The 19,473-nt window shown below is 44.0% G+C and overlaps 1 protein-coding gene across 1 annotated transcript in view; it reads left to right on the top strand.

Annotated features, from left to right (window-relative positions):
* Nucleotides 1–19,473, top strand: part of LOC139282603 (receptor-type tyrosine-protein phosphatase gamma-like) — a 357,625-nt gene that overhangs the window by 217,826 nt on the left and 120,326 nt on the right. The window contains exons 3-4 of the mRNA XM_070902394.1: nt 6,640–6,822; nt 14,146–14,294. Coding sequence (XP_070758495.1) covers nt 6,640–6,822; nt 14,146–14,294 — 332 coding nt within the window. The remainder of the gene's footprint in view (nt 1–6,639; nt 6,823–14,145; nt 14,295–19,473) is intronic.

The raw sequence follows: 19,473 nt of genomic DNA, 5'->3' as shown, positions 1-19,473 counted from the left end.
GTGACCTCATTCGCCCCTTTCTTCCCATCTCCCTGTTTATATCTATCCTGCTCTCCTTTTAGCGTTGTTCCTTTTTTTATTATTTTCCTCTGTCGCCCTCAAAGATTTATTTTCCATTTCATCGCTCCACAACCCCGTACATCCAAAAAGGGGTTAAGGTTTCATGAAAAAGTGTGGGCTTTTTTTGTGGCCATTAAGATCCCCGGGAATGTAGTCATCCAGTAGTCGTCAGGCATGCATATTTATGGGTACTGTACACTCGGATTGATATTCATAATGTTTCAGTGAGAGGATAAAAGTGCGTAGGACGTAAGAGACGGCATTTATGCATGTATTCCTATAAAAATGCAATATAAACAAGAGCATGCTCAGAGAGGCACAAACCTACACCAACACTGGACAATTCTCCAGCAGTGCTTTGGTTTTTTGTTTGTTTGGTTGTTGTAAAACAGTTATGGAGGCTGCATCTTTTCAAGATCTTTTTGGGATCTGATTTCCTAACAAAATAGCAGTTGACTGCATTTCGGCTCAACTGCCAACGCGGAAGTCTCCAAATGCCAGACTCTCCCACCAGCTCTGGAATTCAGCTTTGGAGCCACTCAAAACAATGATGATATATCTTCAGATGACTGAAATCGAATCAGCTGGTCCTTTTTAACTCCATTACTCAGAAAGAATAAGTCTTCCTAAGGTTGAGGAATCCTAGATAACATTTGTTAAATGTAGCAGTTGTTATGGTCAGTGACATGTGAGATGTGGTCTTGAGTGGTTTTTACATTCTTTTTAGCATGAAAATATTTTTACATTTGTTTTCGATGTTCGTGCCATCGTGTGCTTCTTAAGCTTTTAGTTTTACACATGCAGGTGATGCTTATGTTGTTGTTGTTTGCTGTGTTAATGTGCTGTTGCTGCCGTTTTGCTGTTGTTATAAACTCAACACTTCCTTCCACGTATTTCACATTAAAATGCTTCCAGCGGTTCAAGGGCCATTATCTCTTCAGCAGAGTGCTCTTCAGTGACATGGCAACAAGTAGTCATGATCAGCGGCTTAACGCTGAGAAAAAGAAGAGCTAAGAGTATTAGTCAGAATCAAGTAAACAAAGTCATTGTTGTATGTTGCTCTGGTCTAAATACACTGCGACACTGTGGAAATGTTCAGTAGATTATGCTAGATTTTCCCCCACCATAGTGTAAGTTCAACTACCTGTGTATGCACCCAGTGGTGGAAGAAGTAATGAGATCCTTGGAGTCTTACATGATATCACTGGAAAAAAAACATTAAAAGCTTTTTAAATTTTTCATTTTTACCAATGAGCGAATGGCGATGAACTCACAGAGAATTAAAGTCAGCTCTGCAGTTGCCCTCAGCCCCACGGCTCTTAAGTTTTGGTTCTGATGTGTATTATTTGATACTAATCATAAAAGTAGTCTTTTCGTAAAATGATATGCAGTACAAAGTTGCCACGTATGCAGTGTTCCAGGTAAACAACTAGCAGACGTTGGGGCCCCATAAAGATAAGATGTGGTCCAGGAAAACAACTAGCAGATGTTGGAGCCCCATAAAGATAAGATGTATTGTTGTTTAGTGGTCTTCCTTGGTATGTGAAAGGTCATTCTGAGTGGTCTCTTTTCCTGACCCCTAGATAGGAAACAGAAGTTTACAGACTCGTGTGTTGTAGTAGGACCCCATGTATGCTTAAAGGTATAAAAGACGAGCTTGAACAGTGTTCGAGGCAGCAGTACTGATTTGGCTACGGGTGCTGTCCAGGCCAAGATGCGCATGCCTGTTGATCCTGATCTTTGATGCAAATAAAGAATATTATGTGAAAAGTCAGTATCAGCGGAGTTTCCTTCCATCATCGAATCATCGCCTACATCTGGGGAATGAAGAAGAAATTAACAACAGTTCGCTTCCTTCCTCCGTCATCAGCCTGGTTTTAGCAAATAACGTGAGAGGCCAGCTGGTGGATGAAGTGGAGCAGCTAAAGAGCCGGATGTTAGGCTGGTGGAGACCAAACCAGAGCTGAAAAAAACAACAACTGAGAATGATCATTGGACCTACATTTGTCAGCGAGACACAAACACAACTCCGAATAAATTGCGTTCCGTGTGTAAATAGGCATGAGCTCATAATATGACAGTGTTGTGTTTATGGCGTGTTCTGCCCCCCCCCCCCAAAGTGGCCGAAAGGAGAGATGAATCAAAATCGAATCTTATTTACGTGGCCAATATCACAGATCGCGTCATCATTTGCCTCGAGGGGCTTTACAATCTGTGCAGTAAACCTAGAACAATCAAGGTTGAGGCCACTTGTTCACTCCCCCCACCCCCCTTAACCCAACCCACGCTCCACCCTCTTTGCCCAAATTAGGTTATTTCTCAGCAAAATATAAACCCAAACGATATGCTTTAGCTCTATCAGTTCTATCTTTACAACAAAGAACCCAGGGAGGCCACGAATACACTTACGCACACTCAATGTTCCTGATAAATTGAGGGCTGACCCCTCCTTTATTCAGTCTCATTGGCAGATTCAAGGGCTAATGGAGTATAGCATCGGGGGTTAGAACACTGGCACTTGCATGACTGCTCTCTAAAATAGACTCGCTTCAAGTTGTTTTAGCGGAGGTGCCACAGCACTAGGAAAAGCTTGACTTTTTAAACTAACGTGATGCAGAGGCTATCTATCATCAGTGGTGGAATGTAACTAAGTACATTTGCCCAAGTACTGTAACTTTATACTTCTACTCCACTCCGTCTCAGATGAGATCAGGCAACGTTGTACTTTTTACTCCACTGCATTTGTCCTACAGCTTTCATACCCTTCCTGCCCAGTGAAAACCATGTGCCCCCCCCTCCCCAATTCTTAAGGCTAAATTATAGCTGAAAACAATATGTGTTTCTCACAGGACAGCGGCACTACGAACATAGTATAGAATAGAGCTTATAGAATGTATAGTATATATAAGTAGTTAGCATTAGCACAACCTTAAACAACCAAAGCACACCAATTGATGCAGCAGCAATGTTAATCCAGAAAGATAATATGCAATAGTGAAACACTGACGGGGACCATTTTATTGCAGAATGAGTGCTTTTACTTCCGATACTTTAAGTACATTTCACTGATAATGTTGACATACTTTTACTTAAGTAATGTTTTGAATGCTTTGAGAGTATTTTTGCTGTGTGGTATTAGCAAGTATAATACTTCCAAATACTGAATGTTTCTTCCAACACTGTCTATCATAAATGATGGAAGGGATATCTGTATGTGGGTGGATCTAAACCACCTGCTCCTAAACCACTTTCAGGCAGCTTTTGAGAGGATTGCCATAACTATGGGATTACTATCTTGCACATTGCCAAATATTCTTTATACTTCACACTGCGTAAATTTGCTTTGTTTATCGTTACGCACCAATGCGCCGAGGCAAGTTCCTATTGTGTGAAAAGTTACCTCTCAACAAACCTGACTGGGATTCCGATTGAGATAAACCAGATCACTGTGACATAATCAGGGCTTCTTTTCTCAGGCTAGGGCCACAGAAGACGCTGTACAATTGTTTTCACAGTGTGTAAAATCAGTGGAGTTCCCCTTTCAGCAAACCTCGCCATCACAGTAGCAACAGCAGCCTTAAAACGGCAACCAAATTTGGACAGAGACGAAATTACAGTTGTCCGCAGCTCCAAGAAACACACAATAAATGGGCCAGTGACAGGGTAGTTATCAGCTCCCATTTCATTGGCCTTTACACAGTTCAAAAACCACCAAAGCAGTATTTCAGAGGAAAGATGACTGCTATTTCCAAGACTCGTATCGACGCATCAACTCGGGCTATTTTTTTCTTATGTATTCCAGTAAATGCCAAAGCAATATACACTTTGTCTGATTTTAAAATAAGTCTCTGTGAAAAGAAACAAACAAACTGCTTTTAATGGCTCACGTCCCACCCGCCACACTGTAGGGATCAACTAGTTCCCACTGACGGTAGTATTATAGGCCTGTGGCAGCTCATAACGCTGCGTGAATGGGAAAGCAGGGACTGAAGCAAAGCAGCTCTGTGCCTAACACAAGGAGGGAGGGATATCTGAATGCAGGGCTGAAAGTAGCACAATTAATCAGGCAAAGTGGCCTTTCATCTAGGTTTTCCATCTCGTGACGCAAGCATGCAGTCGTATGCAGAACGTAAATGGAATGAATGAATGGAAATGTTGTTGTCGTTGAACCACATGCAGGGAGAATATAGCAGTGGACTTGGTGGTTTGTATTAGATAGGGAGTTGAGTGACCTGTTGAGATAAGATGAAACTTGGCCATCGCATCGGTCAAGGACAAGATGTAGACGGGGAATAGGCACTGACAAAAGATAATACCTCAAATACAACATACTCAATTTAAGATTCAGTTTTTTGTCATGGTAATATTGGACTGCAGTGCAGGCTTGATGAGCGTTTCTTTTCCTTTTGAAAACCACGGGAGTGTCACAGCTGATATGTGGAAAGCCATACAGCTGCAATGAGGGTCCTCACCTCGGTTCAAAGAGCAACCTAGGTGTATCGGTACAGCGTGACATCACAATTTTCAATCAGAAAAGGTCAGGCGGTGTCTTTTTGTCTTTCTTTCTCCCAGCTTTGTCCTCTATCCATAGCTGAAGACATATTGGGAATGGTCAGCGATTAAGTCCAGAACAGAATGCATTTTGGAGACCCATCAGTGATCAAATGATGAAGACGTGCTCAGGTGTCCACTTATTACATGTCAAGTCTATTTGAGCAAGCACACATAACTGTTGGTGTCGAGGTAAAGGTTACATGCCTGATTTCAGATCAGTTCAGAGCAAGGAGGGAGCGATGCGCAGACCAGGACGGAGTTGCAGGTTGTAGGCACCCTGAGATACAATCCTCAACAGCAATTTCATCTGTCATTATTATGGACGTTATATCAACCTTGGACGTTCCATGTGATTCAAAAGCAAAGATTTCAGTATACCCAATAATGGTTGTTTACAGTCAGGTTTAGACCATTTTTTAAACCTTTCCTACAATACTCAGTAGTGATCGCAGCGTTATTGAGATCAGACACCTTTAACCCACAAGGCCATTCAGCTACTCAGCCCCAGTCAGTCTAAGCGAAGTGGCTCTGCGCGGTTCACGATTTAGCATGCCAATACTTGTGTCACAGATGTGTGGACTGGAGCAAACTGCACAGTATGCCTACATGAAACAAAACAAAATGTTGCTGTGTAGCCTAAGTTTTAGGTCTCTGAAATTGCGATTTTTGGGGGGGAAAAAACAAAAAAATTGGGAAACGGCGACACCATGCCCGTTGTTTTGTGTAATGAGAATGTGCGTGAAACAACAACATCAATGGCGGACTACGGGTTTGATTATGTTTGTTTAGCACTGCCAGGTCTAATGGAAAAAAATATAAGTTAAACAAGAACTGAAAAAATGCCATCAGGAAGGGTTAGTTGAAATAAAGAGGAATTCTATTCATTCTGCTAACTAGCTACTGAACCTTCAGCAGCTTCAGGTGGTTACTTTTCACCAGAGCCAAGGTACCGGCGCCACTTTCGGGCTAGCTGCGGTTCCGTCGACATGTTCCAGGGCTTTAATATCCCTATTCTAAAATAAATGACTTTGCTAACAAATGAATCCCTGTGTACCAAGATTCATTTGTTAGCAAACTAGAAACTGCAGCTCCTGCATGAAATCTATGACATCTATGACATGCCTTTTTTGTTAACGTAAATGTCAGCGTGATTCTGAATGAGGTTTTCTTACTTCTGGAACCGAATCCAGAAGTTCTTCGACTTTCTAAAGCCACCAAAAACCCTGCCAATCATAAACACATATCATCGGGTAGCACAATACATTTTACATTCGTGTCTCTGCTGAATTTGTTGTGTTCAGGGGTGGGGTTGGGGCGCCTCAGGCAACGTCCTGCCCCCAGTGTGCCCGGTAGCTACAGCCCTGCTCTTTGAGTAAACACTCAGGTGTTAAAGCAGGGCCCTGTGACATTTCAGCCCTGGCCTTCCCTCTGACTATCTTTCTCTCACCGCCTACGTGACACTGATGCTCCTCTGGCCTCAGGCTTTCACTCTGTGGACATTTACTGTCAAAGGATGCCTCTCTCTGCACACGCACCGACACACACACACACACACACACACGCGCGCATCAGCTTCTTCGCGATTTGTCTAAGGTGTTTCAGGGCTCCCTGTCAGCTCAGTAATGCTGTGATTGACGGTGACTGCAGAGCGCGTTGTCTGAGGGGAAGTTGAGAAGGAGGTCAGCAATGCAAAACCAAATGTAGAATTGATTTTATATGTAAGACGCCACAAAAGGCAGCATGGGACACGTCCTGGCCTCGTAATAATGACATTTTGAAATTTTCTATTTACCACATGAATGGAAATGCTTTGCTTTTTCAGCAGCTGCCTCTGTTTGGGCCTCATAATGTTTATTCTGTGTGCAACGTTTAATGGAAATCCGGATGACTTGGCAGTGCACACTGTCAGCTGTTTTCAGAGGACATGGGACGGCTCCGAAATGTCATTTCCTCTGATGTATCCGTCTAAAGCCAAATTGTATCCTCCCGGTGATGAGACCCTGTTGCATGTGTTGTCCTCTTCAGGTATATATGGGCCGGACGAGGGCTGGGCGTCAGCCTACACAGAATGCAGAGAGAGAAACCAGTCGCCAATCAACATTGCGGACCAGGATACCAAGGTATCCACAGAGTATCAGGAGCTGACACTGGAGGGCTTTGATTCGGAATCCTCTAATAAGACATCTATGAAAAACACCGGCAAAACAGGTACAGTAAAGACAACACGGGCTCCTGGTGCAGATTGGATTTCTCCTGGTTTATAGCTTTTCGATCTATGTGGGATAAGCTTCTTCTTTTTTTTTTTTTACTTACTGACTGAAATGTTTGAAGTTGTGAAAATGAGAGAGTCAGCTAAATGTTGAAAAGGACAAAGTTAGCAGATGGACACTTAAGGGAAGACTGAGAAGCAAATAGGTGCTGATTTATGATTTGTTAAGCATTTGAGACACTGGAGGCCCCCAATGTTTCCAGTGTTTCAAACGCAGCCCCACTATTAGCTACTAACTAGCCCCAAGGATTGTGATGACCGCCAGTTAAACTAAAGATATTTGGACTTGGTCTTCTGGTCCAATTGCTATCAAACTCAGTGGGGTATTCATGGTCTCCAGCAGATGATTCCGAATTGCTGACCTTTTGTCTGTTGTTTTCATGGCTCCTGACCTTTGCTCAGGGTGAAAATGCACATAAACTGCTATTTGATAAACTCACTGGCAGATTGCCGTGAAATTAGCTTAGTCATTTCATTCCAAGGGGAAGAACCTTTATGTGTGTATGAATGCCATTGGCTTTTGTCTCGTACCCACCCTCAGGACACACTTTACCCTCAAAGGCGGTCAGAATGAAGAGTTTAAGCTACTATACAAATTAACACTCATGCCCGCACACCCTGATGTATGGAGGGTTTTCGTGTGTGTTCTAGTCTTTAAGAATACCAGAATTATTTCGTATTTTGGGATGTAAGCTGTCAGGAGGTAGTGGTGAAATATTGAAAAGGACAACACGCACGACCGTGATCTTTCACTAGCCTTAACCAAAGTGGGTTTTTCTTTTAGCCTAAACTAACCACAAGCAGGGTGCAGGATATAAACTCTGGTCTCCATTATCACAGTCTTGCGCCCTTTACGCCAAACCATCCATCCGGACCACATACGGCACCTGTGTGGACTGACAATGTAACACTTCCTGGACTCTGGAAAAGGTTGCCAGTGTACATGCAGCGATTGCATTTCCTCCAAAACATATTGGTCGAAAGATGATGTAGCATTCTATGGACATACAGTTTGTTGAGATCTGGGAACATGGCAGCATTACTAAAAAGTACTCCCTGGTTCAAGTTTACTCAGCCACTATTCTTACCGCAGCCCTGTGCTCATCTGGATAAATTGTCTAGTTAACAACCTGTCTTATCATTGTGACAGCGCCATTATATCTTCAATCAAAATCTTATCGCGTACTTTAGTTTATCCTTAATTTTATGTTATTTTTATGACGCTTTTATTTTATTGTCATTTTATTGGATTCTGTTTTTACTTTGCTGTTGTGAAGCACTTTGCAATTACGTTTTGAACCGTGCTACACAAATAAAATGTATTATTATTATTATTTTTATCATCTTGTTCCCAGCTCTCAGCAATTACTGTGGTGGGTCATCATAAGCACTATGTAGTCACACACCCCAAGATAGCAGTCAGAGTTGTGTTCTTCAAAGAAATGTAGCCAGTTGCTGATGACAGAATGCTTGTAACCGTACAATGCTGTGACAGGCCACAGTGCAAAGAGCTGACGTGCGACACCTCCAATAATCCCAGCTCATATTGGCAGGTGTCCCCCCCCCCCCTCCCCCCGCACATGATTATAAAACAAGACAGGTGCAATATGAAGCAAGTCATTTATGATGAAGATTACACATCCCATTTCCATGCAGACATGCTGCATCCGCATTAGCCGTGGCAGGTGTCACTGCCTGTAGAATTCAGCACCGGGCCACCTGCATTCGGCTCTCTTGGCATCTCGAGGACCCTTCTCGTCAGCCACAGGTATTTTTCACAATTTCCGGGTTGTCACTAAAATGGATGATCCTCTCCCCTCAGTGGAGAGATGGAGTTGAAAGGCTTTTGAGAGGCAGGGGCCTCAGGTGGCTGACATCGCCGTCAACAGTACTCCCGACTGCTGCCCAGAGCACAGCTGTGTGTTTAGCAACAACAGTGTTTTACATCCCATCACTTGCTCGATCAAGGATGTGTGAGTCGTATGTGATGACGCATTTGAATGAATTGCCAATTTGGCTATAGGTTTACTATAGCTCCACTAAGCTGATCTTGTTGCGTAAGAATAGAGGATATCCTATTAGCCTTAGTGCACTGTGGCCCTGGGAGCGCAATTTCTGTATTTGCAGGGTCTTTTCTAAATGTTGTGTATGTGTTGTCAAATTAGCGAGGATGTCTTCTTTATTTGATTGTTTTTTGTCTATTTACGTGTGTTTCCTCAATCTGCAGTGCATTGAGCCTCTCTATTAACGAGAAAGACCTCCTCTAGAGTCAAGGGATCATTCAGTATATATAATACCTATTACCGTATTATGGGCTGGACTATTTCAATGCATATAGTAGAGTTGCAGGTAGAGAAAAGTCTGGCTATAGACTCAAGCGGGTTGCATTGGAACAATATACCATGAGGTGCTTATAACAGCAAAATGGTAAACATGAAATGAGTAATGAGTGTAATATAAAATGTGAGAGCCAGCCCTGAGGCTAACATGGCATGAAATACAGATTCTTGTGCAGGCATTATGAGCTGTGCAAGAAAGCGGGTGCCAATAAATAGGATGTTGTAAGCCGAGAGAGTGGTAGGATAAAAGTTAATGTGCGGGGGAGTTGAGTCCACTCTGAACATGGGATGGCAGCACAGTAGCTAACTGCTGAACGTATTTCAGGGGATTGATTTTGATTTTGGCGTACCCAAGATCTTTCTTTTAGCATTTTCTTTTAGCATTTCCACTGGCACACGCGGTCCTGCATAATGTAACAGGCCAATTGCCAGGACATTTGCTGAGCACATGTTCAGCTCCACTTCGGGTAAGCCTGATAAATACTGCAAAATCACAATTTGTTATTTGTCTGTTGAATATTTGATACTGACGTTCAAAATGTCTAATTGAAAAATGCATGAGGTCACTGTGCTCTGGCATGTTACCGGATCAAACATACACTAAATCCACGAGAAGTCCTTGTTTGTCTTCACCAAGCGTCACGCACAGGAGAGGAACAGCGTGACATCCAGAGCTGCAATAAGCCGTCAATCACCTCCACCTGCTGCTGAGCTGCGTTACAGCACATTCTGTTGCAGTCACACACGGAGCAGCTCCTCGCTAACTGCTGTCTCGCCCTGTGTTTCTCACTGTCAACGTGAGGTTTAAATCTGCTCCCATGACAGAACAGATAACTCCTGCTGCTGGAAGAGTACCGGGTATTGACAGGGTGATGTGATATTACAACGGATTAGTCACTCGATTTAAAGACATTCGATTCAAATATATTGAGCATCAGAAGTATCAAAAACTGTCAAGCACTGGAGGCGTCAAACTGGTAACTGGTAACCCTGGTAACTATACCAAAACTCAAGTATCAGATTGGCACCGCCCAAATCTCAAACTCAACCCTAGTAGACGATTTGGCCTGATGGTGGCCAACAAGAACAATAGGATCCGTCCTCTGTGGTCCATGATAACCGTAAGAAGACTTAATAGAGATCTGTTTAAGGCGTAATCAACTCGAGTTTAAATCTTAATATTGGAATAATGAAACCTGAACTGGGCGTGAACGCCTGTTGAGGCTCTGGAACTCGTAGAAGTAGGTTCGCAAAACTGTATCTAGAAGTTGGAGTGAGGTTACAAATGTGTTTATAGGTGTGGCCTCTGAAAAAATCAACAAAAATACAGAAACACTGAATGGCAGGTAGAACTATTAACAATGTATGACAAGCACAAGGAACTAAGCAAATAAGTTATGGCAGATGACTAAATAGTTCCAATACCTTAACATCTGGATAACTAGGCATTAACATTAATATGAAAATCAAATCCCTAAACTGTGAAAACTGATGGGGCTGGCCATGGTGTATGGCTGTGGGTAATATCAGCCCAATATCAGCTTCCCCATGAGCACTCTGTGTCCATAGCTCTCTGAGAGTTCAGGGTGTGGCTGCAGCAGGTTCGATCTAGACCCGTCTTTAAGTCTGCAAACGTCATGTTCTAGTTTTGGCAGCTTAGGAACTGGCAAAGGTTGCCCTGGTGGCGCGGAAAGCCACAGTGTAGGCGCTTGAGCTGGTTGATTACTTAGCCGGACAGGAACGGGAACTGGTGGTGGTTGGTATGTTGGCACTGGAGAATGCCGGCTGAATTGGTGTGCCGTTGATAAATTGGCCGACTGGCTGACCATCGGAGTGAACCGATGTCTCGGGTTGTGGTGCTACGCTCGGAGCTTGTGGCTGTGGTCGGCACATTGGTAGGGCCGCGACAGGGCGCACAAGCCCAATCCCTGGCTGAGACTATGCCGGCCCTGAGGAAGCTTGACGAGTGACAGTGGCGGAGCAGATGTCACTGGATCCAGCTGGTGAAAAGCCGCAGTGTTCATCCGTCCTGTCACTGATACCTTTTTCCTTACACAGCTGCTTCACTGATGCTGATTTGATTAACATGGCAGCGGTTCAGCCACACTCGCTGCTCACTTCCAGTGTGTCTTTATGATGGGGCACACACTGTCACTCGGGATGTGTCAATTTCCCAGTCAGGGTGGGCTGGGAATATATTGGGGGGTCCTCCATCATTATAGACAGGCCATTTGAATATGCCAAATGTTCTGGTAAAACACCCTATAATGCATGCTGTTTATTAAGCCTTGCGTATAGCAGTGTCATTTGTTGTTGCAGCCTGAGCAATAATTATACAGTTATCCACTCAGTCAAATGTCAACTAACTGTCAAAACAGCTACACAGAGGAAACGGCAGGGGAAATTAAAAATATGGCTCACGGAGCTGCTAATGAGTTCCTGGGGTTCAAGGCGTGATGTCAGAGAGCTGATTTGCATTCAAGTTGCGAGCGAGGGGCGGAGGCCTCAGTAATGCAAACGCAATGACTGCATACATCAGTGCGGGGAGTCAGTCAAAAATACATGTCTGCAGCAGATGCTACACGAATATGGCGGCCAGCGTGCTGCCCTGACTTCAATGCGTGGTTTAAACACTTAAACTCTTCAGCATTTCAGTCCAGCTTCCTGGAGCGTCCAAAATATAAAGGGGTTTATCCTCTGAAGAGAATGAATACGCTCACTAAAACTTCACGGCAACGCGAACATTCAGATTCAGGCATTTTGTGCGTGGCATCGCGGGAACGGGTGGAGTATTTTCACCGTGGGGACACTTTCGTTAAACTGCATCTCTGTCCTCGAACACAACAACGCGACGTCGACGGAAACCATTGTTTGTGACCGAGCGAGCATGCTGGCAAGGGAGAGACCTGGAATCCCTGAGGAGTTGAGGAGATAGGATGGGGTGGGGGGGTAACAACTCACAGGGGCCATTCCGTCTTAATGAGCACTTTTACATGTGATGCCGTCCGTGCATTTTAAACGAAGGTATTGCCATTTTTAAGTGAACTGTGTGAAAACCTCCTCTGCTGCCGAACATAATGCACTGTGGTGGTGAAATACACGCGTCGCTGTGATCAACTCTTCGGGAAATGCATGTTTGCTAACACATATCAATTGAATATCTGTGTGTCTACTGCAGTGATTAGCCTAACCACGGAGAAACTGCTCCGCCTTTAAAACATTATGTGAAGTAAGAGTATGCCCCCCACCACCACCGTGCTTGCGAATTCCCTTTATTTCTGTTCCAATTTTCCGTGAGTCATTAAGGTCAGAGAGGGAGAGAGAGTGAGTAAATGCTCCGTCCGCCGCCCGGCCACTGCGTCACGAGCAGGTGGCAGCACGCCGCCGAGATGTGAGACATCCGTTTGTCTGAGTGCGGGGGAGCTCAATCAGGCGCGGTGTGTGCTGTCATCCCCCTGCGGGAGTGGGCCGACCAGCTGACCTTCAGGTGGAGGATCACCAGCGCCCCCCCCCCCCCCCCCCCCCACACACACACACACACACACACACACACACACACACAAGCACAAACAGCGAGATGAGAGAGACCTCATCATTGCAGTCAAGATGAAAAAACTGCCTGGCACCTTTTTTGATGCAGAGTATCCCCAGGCCTTCGGCGACTCAAACCCCTTGAGGCCACCCAGGCTGCTCAGAGAGAAAGAAAAGAGATGATGATGATGATGATGATGATGATGGCCACCTGCGGAATAAGAAACACAGGAGAGCGTCATTTAAATGGATTCGGGACGCCGCAGCATGCAGAGAGCCATGTAAAAATGCTAACACAAACAACAGCTGCAAAACAAAATGGTGCGCAGCTTCTAACTCCCCACCCCCCCACCCCACCCCACCCCGCTACATAATGCATGGCTAACTAGACAAATGTCCCTGTGTTTTTGCCTCGAATTATGCATGGATTCTGCACCGTTTCTAAACGACAGACGATCTGTGGAGGGATCACCAGGTGGAGATGCTGCTGAGTGCTGTGAAGGCAGGCAGGGAGGGACTGGATAAATCCCCCCCCCCGTCTTCTGCAGAACAAACTGAGTTGAGAGACACTTTCTTCAGAGCTCAACTTTAACTACGTGATGTTGAGTGTGGAAGAAATACAGGAAGAGGCCCAGTGTCCGACCTTTTTTTTTCTGTTAAGCATTGGGGCTAATTACCCCAACAATAAAGAGCTCCCCCATACCCCCAAGAGAGGTTTTCAAAATGTTATATTATTGTTTTCTAATACACACACAAAATGTGCATGACATGACTCGTGGCCAAAGTCTTGAGTGAAATGATGAACCAGGTCACTCTCTTCACTTAAGTGCTTCCTCTGTAAATGGGACAGAACTGTCTGATGAGGTATGGGGGAACGGAGGCAGACGCATTGGTTAATGGAACACAGGAATCCTTTCAGAGACATTTGTCTTAATTCTCACTTTATTTCGGCAAGATGTGATGGAATAACAAAGGACCCTGCAAGGGCGGCTTTGCGCTGGCTGAAGAGAACAATTTTGCTTGGCAAATTAGCCCGTCATTTGAGAACTTGCCTTAGTGGCTGATGGAAAAATGACAGAAATTGTCTTGCGTGGGCACGACTTCCTTGGAGCAAATCTAAAAGATAAACACCTTTAGTGTGTCGTCAGAATGCATCCTTTTGTCTGAGCCTGTGTCTCTTCAAACCTTAAAGAGGTCGCGTTTTGATTGTGTTTTCGAGCGTCCCTCGAAAATTCGCCTTCACATCAACAACAGACACCAATTTTCTGTCACACGTTTCTTTTGAGAGGACTGATTACTATGTATGTTGAAAGAGATGTTCAGCTCTTCCTCGCTCTGTCTCATTTTCTTTTTTCCTCTCTCTCTCTCTCTGTCCTTCTGTCTTCCTTTCAGTGGCCATTATGTTGAAGGATGATTACTTTGTTCGGGGAGCAGGCCTGCCAGGGAGGTTTAAGGCCGAAAAAGTGGAGTTTCACTGGGGTCCGAGCAACGGGTCGGAAGGCTCTGAGCACAGCATCAACGGCCGGCGTTACCCCGTGGAGGTAAGCACAGTCTGCCAAGCCTCGACATACCAAGGAATGAACCCTGTCTGAGAGCGAGTAGTGACATTTCTTTGATATGGGTGTAGATTTAGAGACCTCATGAATAGGCTTCTGAAGGAAGCTCTGATAGTCTAGAGTTTGGATAGTCCTCGGGGGGGGGGGGGCAGTCTGGGTGGAGCTGTCACAGGATGAGCGTAAAAGTCTGAGACACCTGTCTATCAAAGCAAACACACCTGAAATGTACCCACTATACTGGACTTACCGGACTATACCGGATTATATTTCAAGACAGAATTTGGGTTTTTACTCTAATTGGGAGGCGGAAGGATACCATAAATCATAGCATAACTTCATTACATCAGGTCCGAAATAAGCTTGGAAGAATCAAGTCCTCGGTGCTGTCTTACTAAATCATATAGGACAGGTGTTATTGTATGCAAATGCTTCAAGCCAGTTACACTGAGCCCCGATTTGAGGCTGTAAAATTCTCACAAAATTTGACTCAAATCTTCATTTTGTAAGGTGGAAAATAGACATATGCATAATACAACACAGTGCCTTATTAATCTCTGATTGCGTGGTAGAGACTGACTTTAGTTTGGGCTGACAGGCTGGCTTATTTACTGCAGAGAGTTCGCTTATCAGGTTGTCTATCACCAGGACCCCATCCTGCCTCAGAGGCAACGAGGGCTTGCGAACAGGCGAGCGGGGCTAGGGAGAGGCGCCTTCTGTTATGTAGCCTGGCTGTCAGTTTGGAGATTGGGGGCACGTCTAAGACCCGCGCCGCTTTGAGAATGCTAATTTTCATCGTGGCAGGGTCTCCTGAAAACCAAATAACTTAAGGGCGCTGTTTCTCCATGTATGCACGGGGGGTTTTCGGCCTGTTCCATTCCTTTTACACAGGTTAGCTAATCACCATCGATTATCCCCTGTAAGTTTGACTCGACGAGACCTGCCTTTGCCTGCTGGCTGAGTGCGCCCCCTGAGCTAACGCTTTATTATTTATTTATTTCATACATTTTATTAATTCATCCATCTTTCAAACGGGTGGCACCTGCACAAAATTGGGCAGCGCAGGCCCACTCTGTCTCTCATGTTTATGTAAGCCTGTTCCGTGCATTAGCAATTTTTATTAGTAGGACCGCACCTCATTATGTATGAGGATGAAACATGAAAATGAGCAGGTGAAATAATAACTCCAATAATATACACTCTCCTGTGAAATAGGTTGACAGGCAAGGGACATGCAGCTCGGCACTGAGAGAGAGAGAGAGGTCATGTAGATGTAGGTGTAAGGTGCAGCTGTGGACGTCAGGGTGGGGAATCAGGGGTGTTTTGCCCTCACGGAGCTTCCTGTCTCAATGTAGTGTAGTGTTGACAGTGTTGATTATTGTCAGCATGGCGGTGCAGCGGTTAGCATCGTCACACGGGAGGTAAGAGCCCACGTTCACACGTCGAAGTGTCCTTGGGCAAGACGCTGAACCCTGAGTGGCTCCCCGATGGAGATGTGTGACCGGGTGAATGAGACCAGATCTGTAAAGCGCTTTCGCAATTCAGATTCAACCAGTTCGAATTGGAGAGAGCTATGTTTCCAAAACTGGAATCAGCTGTTCTTCTGACTGGGAAATGTGGATTTGCCACAGCCCGTAGTTGAGGTGAGGTTAAGCTTGTTGAGCTCGGGTTATTTCGATCCGCTTCTTTGGAGTCTATAAATGAGTCGATGCTAGACTCGTATACACATATTGGTCTTCATTTGTTTTGGGTTTTTTTTGTGGATGGGTAATAATGTTGGTGGAGAACACTTTGAAGATACGTGCAGTATTAATGTCCTGTGGATAGGTTTAAGAAGAAGCATTCCACAGGTGGCATTACCCAAAAGCAAGCGAATGATCTTGGCTGTGAAGACCAGCCCCCACCTTTCAAACTTGATTTTTGGCATTAAGAGGTGCCTCTTCTACCATCCAGCAGCAAAATATGAGTAAATATGAGTGCGTGTATGGGTGTTTCTGAGTGTGTGTGTGTGTGTGTTGTTTATGTGCAGCTGTCAGTCTCTTGAATGCTAAAATGTCAGCCATCTCTGTTTGGACTTCTCCTAGAGCACTGCCTCTTCTCTGCTGCGGCCGGGCCAAACAGATGAATATGTATCGTCTGACATTTGGTGGATCAGCACGTCGACAGTTCAGCTTGATATTGTAATCTTCTCCTCCCGCTCCAACCCCGCCCCCGCCCCCAAACCTTTCCACAAAGTTGCATAAATGTGCCTTTGTGTCAGTCAGTGGTTGAGATAGTATGGAAATGATGCATTTGTCTTCACTACTGGGTTTGGAAATATTGCTTACCTGTCCGCCGGAGAGGAATCCAAAAGATTCTGCTGAAAACACAAAAGCTCCGATATGAAGGCAGGATGAAGCTTTCCGGGGGTGGAGGGAGGGGGGGGGGGGCTGGCGTTTTAAAATTGCTAGATTTATTATATGCCGTCACAATTGATTTAGCAGTGAGACCTCAGCAAGGGAAAGTTTCCACTTGTAGCACTTGTATGAAGTTCCAGTGAAAATCGAGCCTGTTTTTTCATATTGACTGAGCCTCTCAGTCCACTATACTATTTCTCCAGAGACACACACACACACACACACACACACACACACCTCTGCCTTATGCCAGATTCAATATTGGCAGTATGGCTCAGCTGAGATGAATCCTTCAGGGCCATGACTGATACTGAGACTAGATTTTGCGCAGATTTTTGGGCACATTTGCTCATTTAATTTCCAAATAACAGCCCGGGGGTGTGTAAATAGTATACTTGTAGACTTTTACAGACTTTAAATGGGTTTTACAATTTCATTTCACTTCATTTAATAATATTAAACTGTTACGCCGCCAATTAAAGACCAAACAAGGGCTCCGAATTATTCACTTGTTTATTTATGTTCATTTGACTTTCTAATGCGTCATTTGAATGCAAATTTTATTAATACATTTATATGAGATTTTTTTCTTTTTCTTTTTTTAAATTAAATTTGAAATTGAGTACCGCTTTCCACTCATGCCGTCCTTGATATGATGGAGGAGCCCAATTCCCTATCAAACAATGAGCTGTCTTTGGCAACGATTTTAAATTTGCACACAAATCACAGTGAGATCGCCGTGGAAACGGTCGCAGGTGGCACTCAAAGCTATGTCTGAGTGAGTGAACGTCGAAGTGTAATGCAGAATGTAAAGTAACTGTTGCAAAATAGAGGCCAACATGTTGCTTTACGGCCCCCACAGTTTAATAATAGCAATAATAGTAGGTATGCCATTTGATGCTAATAATGCGGGAAAATTGAAATGTTTTCAGTTGGTGCACTTCCAATTAATGAACCCATTGCTAGCATGACCTACAGCAGAGAGTCTCTTACTCGGTGGACGGCTAACCCTGCCAATTACAGGCAAATATACATTCAAACAAAATGTGGCATTTATATAATACTAGATGAATGCTCACTTGGGCTGAATGAGTCTCCATCACGTCGGTTGTCTCTATAACTGAGGACTTGAAATACTCATAGTCAGTCTCCGTGGTCTTAAATTAATGCATTTATTTGCTCTTGCACAGGTAATGCGGAAAATTGCCTTTATTTTTTTCCTCTAATGGGTATGACATTACTTAGTTCTTTCCAGAGAGAAATTAGACGTAAGAAAATAAGGAATTATGAGGAAATTACGGGACTCGTGGCACAAGTTCGTTGTGCTTTTAAAGTTTAGATTAACACTAACACGCTTCTCTGATTTTTTTTTCTTCTCTTTTTTTTGTCATTGAGTGTGCGTATTCTTTGCTGTGCATTATTTTTTGAGTTGAATTTGAGTTGGTTTCTGTCCTTAGTGATGAAACTGTGCAACAACAAAAAAAACAACAAAAAAAATCTATACTGGAGAGCAGAATTCCTAATTCAGCCAAATGTTATTCATCTTATTCTGGTTTTAAAGGCTACTTTAAATGAGACGTTCACTAAGTGTGTCCTCACAACAACAAAAAAAGTCACTGGAAATGTACTGAACATGTTTTGGAAAATGTTTCCTGATAACCTGTTTCTCACTGAATTTGAACATCTGAACCTATGCAAAAAAAAAAAAAAAAAAAAATTCTTTACTCTCCAAAACACTGCGACCTGCCCGCATGAGTTATTACGTGGGGGGGACATAACATTATTACCTTTACATAAAAGGATAAAATGTAAAACAAGTTCAATTCCATGTGAGGTTTTTTTTATGCGCATCTGTGGTCAGAGGGAAAGCTCTCTACAGAGTATGTATGTATCAGAAATGCCTGGCAGTGAGTGGCTGGAGTATTAGACTGTAAAGCTCTCTCTCTCTCTCTCTCTCTCTCCCTCTGATGCTGGTTCATGCAGTCACAGCATCAGCAGTGAGAGAGAATCACAGTTTGATTGCCGTCCAGCCCCCGGTTCAATTTTATTGCCCGCCTGCTACATTGTGCACAATGTTATCTCTGCTCTGCGGGGAGAGAATAAAAAAAAACAAAAAAAACAAAAAAAAAAACTAATATATGGACAGGCACGCATGCATACACACTGACACACACTTATGTACACACTGCAGACAGTAGGCACGGTTAGCACATAATCTACCGCGAGCTGTGTCCATCTCGTGCTTAATCACAGCAGAACATATTTCCCCCCTCTCACAGCTGAGTTATTCGGACGTTTTTTTTTTCTTTCTTCCGCTGATTTCACCGCTGAGACTTCCGCTGTTTACTCGCAAGGAAATACTTCCAACTGACAACTGTCCACAGCGGGGTCTGTGGAGCAGTACGAGTAGACCAGGACACTGGCTTTAAGCGTAGAAATTCCATTCACCTCCGTTATATTCCAGTGGGGAACACACCCACACGTTTAAATGAATGTGCGAATCAAACCAAGAGCTTCTGCGAGTGATTCAGGAGAAGTCCAGAGCAATTAGGCAGCTAACATGTCAAGACTCACTATTCACTCTTGATTCGTCTACTGACTTTCTTTCATTGATTAACTGTTGCTACTTTTTTTTTTTTGTCAAACGTCTCAATTAACAATATTATGACAATGTAGAGATGCAAGCAAACCTCACATTTGTGTTTTTGACTGATAAAGCCTGTCTTTACGCAGAACCTCTAATGGGTTGTGCTTTAGCCCCTCTTGGCATG

This window comes from Enoplosus armatus, chromosome 3, assembly GCF_043641665.1.
Source record: "Enoplosus armatus isolate fEnoArm2 chromosome 3, fEnoArm2.hap1, whole genome shotgun sequence".
Taxonomy (NCBI): Eukaryota; Metazoa; Chordata; class Actinopteri; order Centrarchiformes; family Enoplosidae; genus Enoplosus; species Enoplosus armatus.
This window is presented reverse-complemented; position numbering and strand designations above follow the sequence as displayed.